The sequence below is a fragment of the Varroa destructor genome, unplaced genomic scaffold (genome assembly GCF_002443255.2).
Source record: "Varroa destructor unplaced genomic scaffold, Vdes_3.0 BEIS01000001.1, whole genome shotgun sequence".
Lineage (NCBI taxonomy): Eukaryota > Metazoa > Arthropoda > Arachnida > Mesostigmata > Varroidae > Varroa > Varroa destructor.
The window spans coordinates 33,719,037-33,730,189 of NW_019211454.1; the positions used below are offsets into that span (position 1 = coordinate 33,719,037).

An 11,153-nucleotide genomic window follows, 5' to 3' on the forward strand; every position below is an offset into this window, starting at 1 on the left:
CGAGTTCGTCCGCCTTTGCTCGTTCTCCTTGCAATAGCAACTTCGTATTGCTCTACGAAACTCAGGCCTGAAATTGCCCTAGGCTACCATACTACACTAAACCATGATGTGGTAAGTTTGGTCGGGCCTATCCTTAAGCCACACCGGCTACTTTGACTGAGCTTCAATGGCCAATTTAGGGGATAGGTCGGTCGGTCTGCCTTATGTTGCTAAAGAGAAACTCCCGCCGATATCTGTTTACTTCGACTACTACTGCTACTGCTAGCTATGAGCTATATAGGCCTGGCTCATAGAGTTCAAAGGAGGGAGGGGAAGGGGGTGGAGTAAACGAACCACGCTGAGAAAGGAGGAGATGCGAGAATAAGTGAGTAGGTATAAAATGGGTCGAAGCAAAAAGGGTAAAGTAGATCTGAAAACAACGACCCGTTAGGACTTTATTTCTCTCCGGTAGTGGCGGCTGCGAAGGGCGCGACAGGCTCGCATAGGACCACATGGGATCCAGTGGGTAGGGGCATACGCGAATCCGTACCACCATCATCACTAGCCTGCTAGTATTTCTCAAGTCAGCCGACTTTCGTTTTACCACAGGTTTATAGAGTCGTTCTATGGCGTTCCCTGTTTGTTAGAAAACGGTCGCTGCTATTTTCCTATTCGTTTTGCCCTGCTGTGTACGGCTGTACTTCGCTGCACTGTGCTACCCCTGGCTACCGATTATGTTGACTATCGAGCACCCAAGTACCATCGCTACTGCTGCTGACACAATGCCCTCCTCCTTAAGGCCCCCTGGCTCAAAGCGTAAACAACGAACTTTTCTGCTTCTGCACACCCACAACGTTGCCGAGACCTGACTTTTCCGTTGTGTAATAGTTGTGTGATAGTAATAGCAACTTGCTACTATCGCCACCATCCCCGCTGTTTCTGCTGCTGATCTGCTATCAGCGAAGCAAATCGCTGTCCCTAGAGCATTCCTCCAGCTACGAAAGCTGCACAGAACTGAAGGCAATAAGAGTAGCAGCGGTACACGCAGGGTCCTGTGCCAACTCAGCCTTTCTTTTCTCATGGGAGATAGGGATATATCCTCGGTCCCTATTTCGATCAGCAGCACGCGTGCTTGCACCAGCCGTGCTTCGCCTTCTACAAAAGACTTCTTTCCTCAAACAATGGTCGAAGCTTAACTTTCTCACACACACCCACGGGACACACTTTCACTTACGCAATGAATGTTCTTGTATATAGAAAGCATATAGATAATAAAGAAGTGTGCATAAATACTCAGATACGAGTTTGCATAAATATTACTAGTTTTGGTAGACAACATTACAGGCATCGTGTCTTTCTATGAGAGAAACGAAAAGATAACAACTGATTATACGGTGGCGGTACAAAAGTTTATTAAAATCATCATTATCATCATTGACATTTCAGTTATTTTTATTTCCATTTTATAAGTATCATCACCTTCATGTTCATATTCATCTTGTCCTCGTCGTTTCAATGTGGTTAATATCATTTTGTCACGGTCAGCTGTGAATTATTCGTCACATACCAGGCAACTTTGTCTTTGTATTTTGGCATTATTTTATAATCTTATATATAATTTTATAATAATAAACTTATAACAACAAGTATGATTGATGATAAGTTGTTGTGTACTATTTCGCCTGTTAACGTGATAATATGGTTTCCAGTTATTTGTTCTTCCCTCTTATCAAGTCTAATCATTCACTAAACATACAGACCCACGCCCCTTTTCTGTAATAGACAGACAAATAGGCAGGCATACAAATGAATACGCCAAAGATATATATGTGCATGTGTTTCGGAAAGGTACATGTACAGAGACAGAATTCTTTATTACCATTTATTAATGGTTTTCGTTGAGGACGTCACAATTTGCGTTTACCGAGCTTTCCCCCCTCCTCTAAAAATTAGCTTTATCATCATCATCATCACCTGTTACCGTCGATTTTGCAAGTTCCCAGATCATTAGTTGCTTTGCCCAACAACACCAAATTCCACCTTCTGCCAGACCTTTGCCTACGAAAAGTAATGGCTTGCGATCCTGCTTACGTTCGTCCTTCTACTCCTTAGTATAAAATTTCGGTTTCTTTTCGTTGTGTGCCTTTATCTGGATATACCATGGATATGTGGATGATGATGACAACAACGTACAACAGGATGGCGGAACAAAATAAAGGTATCCCGCATAGCTTGTCTTTCAGGTTCCCCCACCGCCCAAGCCCATTATTACTTATTGCTGCTTTTTACTGGACTGGAACAACGGACCTGCGATGGGTATAAAACTAGCCCTTTTTCCGTATCGTTTCGATCCCACCCGGTAATAAAAAGTGCCTGAAGCTGCATGATGCCTTCAATATTCCAGATATGTTAAGCAGGGCCAAGTAAGCCATTATCGGCGCCACTTACCACACAGCAATACATTCTCAGTCTCTCAGCCGTTATGGGAATTCAATTCATCGTGTGCAGAAAAGAAATTTGAACAGCCATAAGATAAAACAGAGCACCATTCCATTGTTATAGTGATGGAAGATAAATGGCAGACTGCATAGGCCGCTACGAACAACGGCCAGTTTTACGGATGTTCATTATTTATTAATAATGTGAGCCAATTGTTACAGTTGGTCTCAAATGGCGAAAACAAAAAGCGAAGTTATAGCTCTAAGATATGGTTTTAGTACAACCGGGATTGAGAGTTGAAGCTAGTAATGTATGGTGGCAATAAGGTTTAATAGTGTTATGATTACGCGAAGGGTTTTTGCCCGAATGTTCCAACATTTATCGTTGATAGGATTGCATCTTCTCCTTAACCGAAGTCCGCGCACGAAAATTGTTTTCGAGACCTTCTAGACGTGTAGGCATATACGTTTACCCGCTCTGCACAATGGAATCCAATTTAGAGCATCTTCTACATAGATTGTATCTTAAAGATCCAGCACCCGCAGACACCTACCATCTTATTGTTTTCCACCAGAGAGCAGCACCTCTGGCCACGGTCGTTGTATTTTTTGTGTAGACTAACATCAGCGTCTCTGGTGAACCGAACTACGCACTCCATCGGAGTCGTTTGCTACGTGTTCATAATTCTTCATTTTCGTTTTGTTGTCTAGTTTTCCTTCATCTCTATTTCGCAATAACAGCTAGCAACGTTGAAAGCAAACAGACGTCCCCATTTTGAGCATCATCATCACAGGACCTGATTCGTCATCATCGTTATCCATGGTAATGCCCTTGCTAAGGCAGTTATCTTTTAGTCAGCAACCGCATGAGCGGTCGGAACTTCCTCGAAAACAATAGCCACACTTACGGGTCTCTTGTTGAGACGTGCACAAAACCATGATCATCATCGTTAATCTTACTTAACTAGATATGCCCGTTTAAACAAGTGACCGACCTTCTTTATGTCGTCCACTCCGATGTCTTTTCTAAATATGATTGTTATTACGTCCAGAAAGTGCGTACAAGTCGCTTATGCGACACACGTGTATATATATTATATATATGTATATATGTGCTTCTATAACACAGAAAGAAAGGAATAATTATATCACTGCAGTTACTATGGATTCTATAAGAATCGTTGTTCAACATATGGATGTGCTATTATTAACCTCTTGAATCCTATTAAGGAAATCAGCATGAAGTCGATCTAAAATATCGGCGCATAGTTATCATAAGTTGTAACGAGGAAAATATGCAGCAGTTGACTTACACGATATATATAACCAGAATAGAAATACATGACACTAAATAACGTCGGCTTGTGGCTGATGCAAACAAAAAGTACGCTATGAGCGTGAATAAAAGTAGAAAAAAGGGCTAAAAGAAATGTAACTAGTGCACATATCTTCTATATGTATCCGCCGCTAATAGAGTACAATTGCGTATTTCAATTAAATGAAGGCAAGACGTCGAACAAGAGAGAAAGTATTAACAATGAAGCAACCACTTTCGTAGTCGCTTCGCAATGAGATCGGGCCTTGTGGCACTTTTGGTTTTTCTATTTATATATCTCCATTCGGCCCGTCCGCAGCTATCTCAGAATTACTACCTTTATTTTCCCTAAGGACATGTGGAAACCAACCAAATCAATGAATGAAACTACTGTTGACGCCACTCTTGGCAACAACACCGATCCGCCAGCTTGTTTGCTCATGTTTCACGTAGTCATTAATTTCAATTGACAGTGGTTGTGAATTATTCTGAAAAAGACTATAGCAGTGCATGATGTGCGCCGACAGCATAGCATCACATCTGTATGTTGGATGCTGTCGCTCAGGCTTGTTCAGTAGATCATGGTCCCTTGGGCCTAGTTTGATGCAATCCCAACACCTGAGCTTTGTTAACGTTACCGCCAAAAACTGGCAGGCGGTAGGCACAATACAGCGCAGTAACGCAGCCGTATGCTTACAAGGGAAGGCAACAAGCTTGTCTAAAGAAGTGGACCGGTTATGATGCGGCAGGAAACGACGACCTTTTCATGGTGGCCGCGCAAGGCGTAGCTCTGCTTTGTCCCTTTTTCGGGCGAAGAAAGCGCTAAGGATAAGAAAACCCGGCCATGGTGGTCCGCGACATGCTTCAAAATAAAACGAATAAATAATCTGATCACGTTGTTACCGGCCTGTGTTGTTTTCGGCCATCTCCTCTTTAACCTTGCTCTTAGTCTAGGCGGTCCTGCAGGACCGCAATAGGTCAGGGTAGCCACAACTACAGTTGCTGGTTAGAGACCCTCGGCTGTCGCAGAGACCCTCCTATACTAGTCTACTCCACACCTTTATGCTGAAGCAGCAGTTGTTCCGCTGATGCTCTAGCACGACTGCTACGCGGACAAACCGACGACAAAAACCGAGTCGAATAGAGCCCAGCTGTATATGCCTACTACGGTTACCGTTACTGCCCGTAACACGGTTAGACTTTTCAGATTGTGCGTATTTTGCATGGTGTGATCGAACGAATACAGAAGGTGAAATACCCGTGAGAGAGGCAATCCAAGTAAAATCTCCAACGTTGATGCAGACTCGCAGAGAAAGATTGAGCTCACAGCATTTCAACATGGCAAATTACTTAAGCGCGTCCCAAACAGTATTTCATACCATGGGTTTTAACGACTTTATTCTAACGGCAGAGGTGGTCATTGTGTCTGGGCTGGAACTCCTGAAATGGCGTTTATAGAAACTCAACTTCGTTAAGCCAGTGTTAGCTTAAGATTTCGATACTGGCAAAATCAACAAAAATAAGGAAGGAGTAACATACTTCGCTTTTTCGAAATCGACTTACAGATTTGTTACGGATAGGAATTTACAAGACTGATATAATTATTTATATGGTTTGTCTAAATCCGAGACGATTGAAACAAAAAATCCAAAATGGTTTTCGCCACAATCTTACATAACTGTTGGGGCGCTTATATTGCTTTTGTACAAAATCCATGAATAAGAGGGCGTAACTGGAAAAAAGATAACAAGACAAGGACTTTGACGTGATTCATAAAACAAATATGAGGATAATATGATTCATGTTAGGCTATAGCTCAGTAGACACCATTTCGTACGGAACGGCCCACGTCCCTCGAAGAAAAGGATCTAGTTGTCCGCCGCATCGCTTTTAGCGTCAGTCACCTCCAAATGCTTGTTGTGCTCAAAGTGATTTCTCCCTAAATGGCTTATCGCGGGAGGAACAAAATCAAACAGCAAGCCTGCATCGTAGCGTAATTTTCATATTTCGAAATGTCTACTCATCCTGAGCCCTGCTGTATTTGCAAAAACATAGGCCAGCCCACGTAGTACCGTCTGTCAAACCACCACCCCGATTTTATCTCATTGTTTTGCGACAGTTTGCTAGCCAATGTAAAAGGAGCGTCCATTGTGCATATGACTATGCAATATAACCCAGTAGCGATAACAGCCACAAAAACAACAAGCATAGCCTGGACCCTCTGCATCATTCTTGCCGAGTATAATAATAATAATGACAATAATTAATGCTTATCTTATGAATAATTTTATCTTCATCATTGAGGAGGTGTTCTCTCGTGCTGTTTATAATTCCAGAGGAACAGCGAACAGAATGCGCATCAGTGCTAAACTGTTCTGTAATTCGATTATAACAGTTAGAACAGATAGTAATTCTTTTTTTAATTATAGTAATTAGAAACATCGAGAAATTTTACATAGATAAAATAAGTGATATAATAAAAATAGTAAGAATAACTAAATTGATAAAGTGATGAGAAATAATGCATAGGATATAATAGTTAATAAGTTGGTTACTATACTAAAAAATACTCCGTACTATACTAAAAAGTACCTCCATAGAAGTACGGCAGTTTCTGCTCGATGGGAGTCCTATAACAACTGCTACTATTGTATAATATTTTTACTATTTTAATAGTAATATAATCGCCAATACCATATCTATAATAGTCGCTCATCTATCTGTGGGTATTTTTGTCGGAATAGTAGTATTAGTTGTGTAACGGATACAGTGTAATAACAATAGTAAGAATTATTATTATTTCTACTTTACTGTTATTACTATCACTAGAGCTAGTCTTGATTTTTGTCGTCGTGTAGCGGGTTTGAGTCAGGCAGTGACTTTCAGGTAACTCTGACATTACACACCCATTTATCTTCACTAATTTCTCCTTCTGCTTACTAATAGGCTATTCACAAGTCCTGTGTATGTAATGCCTGCTTACGCATAAACGAGTACACAGGCATACCTAAACATATACGCATTATGTGTCTGACTGACCGCTGACGGTGAACTTCGGAGCGTATAGCACGCTCTAGGATCTACAGACCATAAAAACCTAAATCAGCCACCTTAACTGCTTTGTTCCGTTAATAGTAATAATAACTCTACTGTATGTCTGCCGAACAGCTTTAAACAGGCACCGACTACATTCATCTACCACCTAGTTTCTTAATTTCGCCCAGTTCGCTACCCTTATAAGTAGGGTGAGTGTATGGGTGTGTACCCTCTATGACCAGAGTAGCATATGCGACATCATATAATCTGGTACTAAACCTATTAACCATTCTTAGAATTATCCTTCAGGTTTTGCCACTGCAGTGTTTATTACTCGTTGTTGTTGTTGTTGTATGAGTAGCGATAGCTATTGTAACACACTTATTGTTAACATTAGCAGCAGTAACTGCTATCGCAACCATCCAGTCTACGACAGCTTCTTATTTCTAGCCATGCGTACTATCGTATTGCATCTTGAGAAGAATGTCGTCCTTGGCAAGGATGCATTTTTTTCCATCTCAAAAGGGAAGGTTGGCATAGGTTAACGATCAATAACACGCTTTGCCCACTCTTTTTTTTAGCTTAGTCCCTCTTCACTTCGTCCCGTAACCCAATATTTCTGTATCTTCTAGCATGTTTTTCAAACGTCACATACAGATGACGCGGGCAAGCCCGATCAAACCGGGATGACGAAATAAGAGAAATCCATTTCCCATTATACATTACCCACATTATACATGGTAATAGCACAGAGCCCGTCACTATAGGAGCTAGTATTGGTTCGACGGCTGTGCACCACCCTGCCTGTTCGTTCTTAGTCCGATCAGTCAATGTACCCTTTAAGAACAGCGCTAAGTCAGGTCATTATGACGCTCAAATACAAATCGAAAGCGTTGCTTCTGTACAACTATCCACCAGTTCACTATTTATTCAACCTACACCCGTAACCCTGTTTTCACCGGCCAGTGCCAACAGTGATCCCTGGCACTAAGAGACAGCCAGCACATACCCATATCCCCACTTGACCCACTTTTAACGGGTATGCCTCCGCTTGAGCAAATATTATGTTTAATATTTTATTTAGTACATGAAGATAAAAGATTGCAGTGTGTTGCCTGCCAACCAGTAAAGCTTGAACCTAACTATCCACAAACCTGACTACGAAACGCCGTTTGGAGCTTCGTTTCCTCACTTAGTGTCTACTACGACGCTTTTTGGCCATCCAGGGATTGGCTTACATAGGCTACTTCTAATACACGCATTATAGGCCTTAGATCTAGGCCTCGGAAAACAAAATTATCATAATTATTATTATTATTATTATCTGAAAGACTCCAACAAATATTCATGTGTACGTGTGCATATACCTAATATAATCGTAGTAGTTACACAACCAAATGCTCTTTCGCAGATATTTGCATTTTCTCGTCGAGAAAAGTAAATTTAGGTAAACAGCAAAAAAGGTACACCCTTTTCTCTATAAAGGCTTACTGCTAACCGGACTTATCAGTGCTTTTGTCTGACCGAAACATGAGAGCCAACGAAAAGCCTAAAAATTAAGTGTTGCACTGGAATAATGTGAACTAGATTAAGCGTCTAGCCACCAGTGACAAAATGCTTTTGCGGCTAAACAATCATAAAATTAGTTAACCCCGTGAGCCAATACTGAATATAAATTTCGGCATAAGTTTAACAGTTTAGCGAAAAAGCCTTGGCGTGTGCTGCGACAGACATCACTTTTGACGGCCTTGGATGGGCTTATCTCCATCCGTGTATGCGTTCTCAACACTTATGCAAAGCAGTTGTCAACAAGTTATATTTTGCAAGACGACGTTCCTTATTCGATACGGTTATTAAATTTTGTGTTCCGGCTTTGGATCGCTACCACTGATCACTCTGTCATCCCTTTTCAGAGACCGTATACATTTGCTACTACATTATTAGGAGGTATATCATTTTTAGCTTTCTCTCGACTTCCACCCGCATCATGGTGGCCCTTAATCCCACATTAAGGTTATAACATCTGCGAGGGCGTACATGGAGAGCTAGCCTTTCAGTCTTAAATTTGTTGGCTTTTTGGCCTTCAAATTATCGATTGAAGAGGATCCTCGCATCGGCAGGTTCTTGCTTCGATCACTGCTTCTTGTTAGTGATCTTCGTCACAAATCTTTCCCACGCAGATGGATATACTCTGATGGGTCGGGCCGCCATGTGCAACCCGACCGGCAACTGTTGCTAGCTATCTGCTTTTCGATCCTCTTTCAGTTTGTCCTTGACCGAATGCAGCCAGAGGAAGGCTTTGCATTCCTCTTTGTAAATGTCGGGCACAAGTTCTGACGAGCTTTCACTCAGCTTGACCATCTTAACGGAGGGCTCGCAGGATATACGAATTTCTCGCTCAAATTCGATCAGTTGCCTAAAGAAGCCGTAGTTCGGATGCACGATCGAGCGACGCTCACGAACAAACTTGAAGGCCTCACGCAGGGTCATGTTGCGATACTTGACAAGGTAAGCAAGCACAATTGAGCAGCTGCGCGAGACTCCTGCCATGCAATGCACCACGACCTTGCCTCCTGTTCGAATCGTCTCGTGAATACAGTCAGCGGCCGGATGAAAGTACTTCTTCAAGTCCTGAGAGGGCTCGTCGACAGCCGCGAAACGCTTATACGTTATGCCCGGCACGCCGTCATCTATTACATCATTTGTCACGTTGACTACCATTGTGATACCAAACTTTTTCAGGTTGTCTGGAGTAAGGCCGCGCAACCCACAAAGGAACAAGTCCTCCGTGATCTGTGACATGGCAGTGAACACTGACATGTTGTTGTCCTTCGTCGACGTGTACACGCGGTTCGCTTACAACTGATAATGATGCTTTTCGATTCAATAGCTGCGGTTGAAAAACAGCACTCTGAGCAAAATTTAATATGCGTTTTCGTTTCTCAACACAACTCTAATTATTTTTGGACCTCTTCAATACCATTGTTGCGATTGTTTTTTTGTTGTAATTATTATTGTTGTTTTTGATATGTTCCCCCTTTGGCGTCTCGACATGAATATACGTCATCGGGTTACAGAGTATAATATATAGCTGCTGAAGCTCGAAAAAAGACTACAACTACGCTTGCTTATGGTTGCGTTAACAGCAGTAGAGGCAAGACCCTCAACTTCTCGGTCGACGACCAATTGTTGTTTATCGACTAGGGTTAAATAAAACCTCTTCTAGGCCAAACTTTTCTGTTCTAACTAATTGATAATGGCAGTAGACCTCCACTAAAAAGAAAGAGCCACTGGCAACTTATGCTTAAACTAGACCACAAACAGCCGCATACTGCGAAAGCGGACAAACATCGCGAAAATTTTTCACACGCACTGGCTTTTTATTGAAGCACAACTCACTGTGCACTCCCCACACACAGCGGCTAAAGAATCGCTCGATCGTCATTAACTTGATATTATCTGGTCATTATCATCATCATCATCATCCACTTCATGACGAACAACAACGGTAAGCTTCGTCGGATTAAGACTCATATAATACACATTTCGTGCATAGGCTCCGACGTGATACATGATACGAACTTTTATCTTCTATTTTCTGTAGTGTATAATTATCTGTTTCTGCTTAACTCATATTTATTTCTGTTCTCTACGCCTGCTGTTCTCTCATGTTTTTTTTTTCTATCTATACGGACATCATCCGCGCACCTTTGGGCACCTGGATGTTGACGAACACCTCGGCGACGGTCTGGAACCAGTAACCCCATCTTGTAGCACAATCGACGCGTCCTCCTCGTTCATCGAAGTGAGACAGGTTACTTGCCATTGCTTACGACTAACAGCTATCACACCGGCGGATTACACAAGTTTCAGTGATTGATCGATGGTAACAGATTGAGACCCGTCAGACCAACGACCAGACTGACAGACGACTACCAACGACTTCTGTGCTAACCAACTGCACGCCACAGACTCAACACGAACTCACACACATACACACAGCAAGGCACAGAATGCAACCGATCTTCGATCAAAGCTTCTGTGTTATAGGATCATACAAATGTGTGTAGCACTGTGGTAAAAACTTGTTGCAGCAGAATCGCTCGGAAACCTAACGCAGAAACCAGTGGGATTTTCAGCGGACTGCTGACGCTACTGCTGCTGAGTTTGTTACGTTAGGACAGTGCCGATAAAATGAATCGGTTCGACGTTTACGTTGTTGTTGCTACTCGATATTTAGTATAAAACAACATCACAGTGATAGACCGTAATCATTCCACAGGTCCCGCCTAGGGTCTACGACGGTACTTTTGAGCGAAGCTGTTAATAATCGTAGCGGCAGCAGCAGCAGGTAGCAGAAGCACCATAATTTTACCGGACACGAA

General features: G+C 42.2%; 2 protein-coding genes across 2 annotated transcripts in view; both read right to left on the reverse strand.

Moving 5' to 3' along the window:
- LOC111243275 (nudC domain-containing protein 2-like) overlaps positions 1 to 10,616 on the reverse strand; it is a 48,904-nt gene extending 38,288 nt beyond the window's left edge. The window contains exon 1 of the mRNA XM_022788563.2: positions 10,477 to 10,616. Within this exon, the coding sequence (XP_022644298.1) occupies positions 10,477 to 10,594 (118 nt within the window). The 5' untranslated portion in view covers positions 10,595 to 10,616. The remainder of the gene's footprint in view (positions 1 to 10,476) is intronic.
- On the reverse strand, positions 1,367 to 10,477 carry LOC111243274 (dual specificity protein phosphatase 14-like). Its single transcript, XM_022788562.2, has one exon. The coding sequence runs from the start codon at positions 9,586 to 9,588 to the stop codon at positions 9,004 to 9,006; it is 585 nt and encodes a 194-aa protein (XP_022644297.1). The 5' UTR covers positions 9,589 to 10,477; the 3' UTR covers positions 1,367 to 9,003.
- Positions 10,617 to 11,153: the final 537 nt, after the last annotated feature.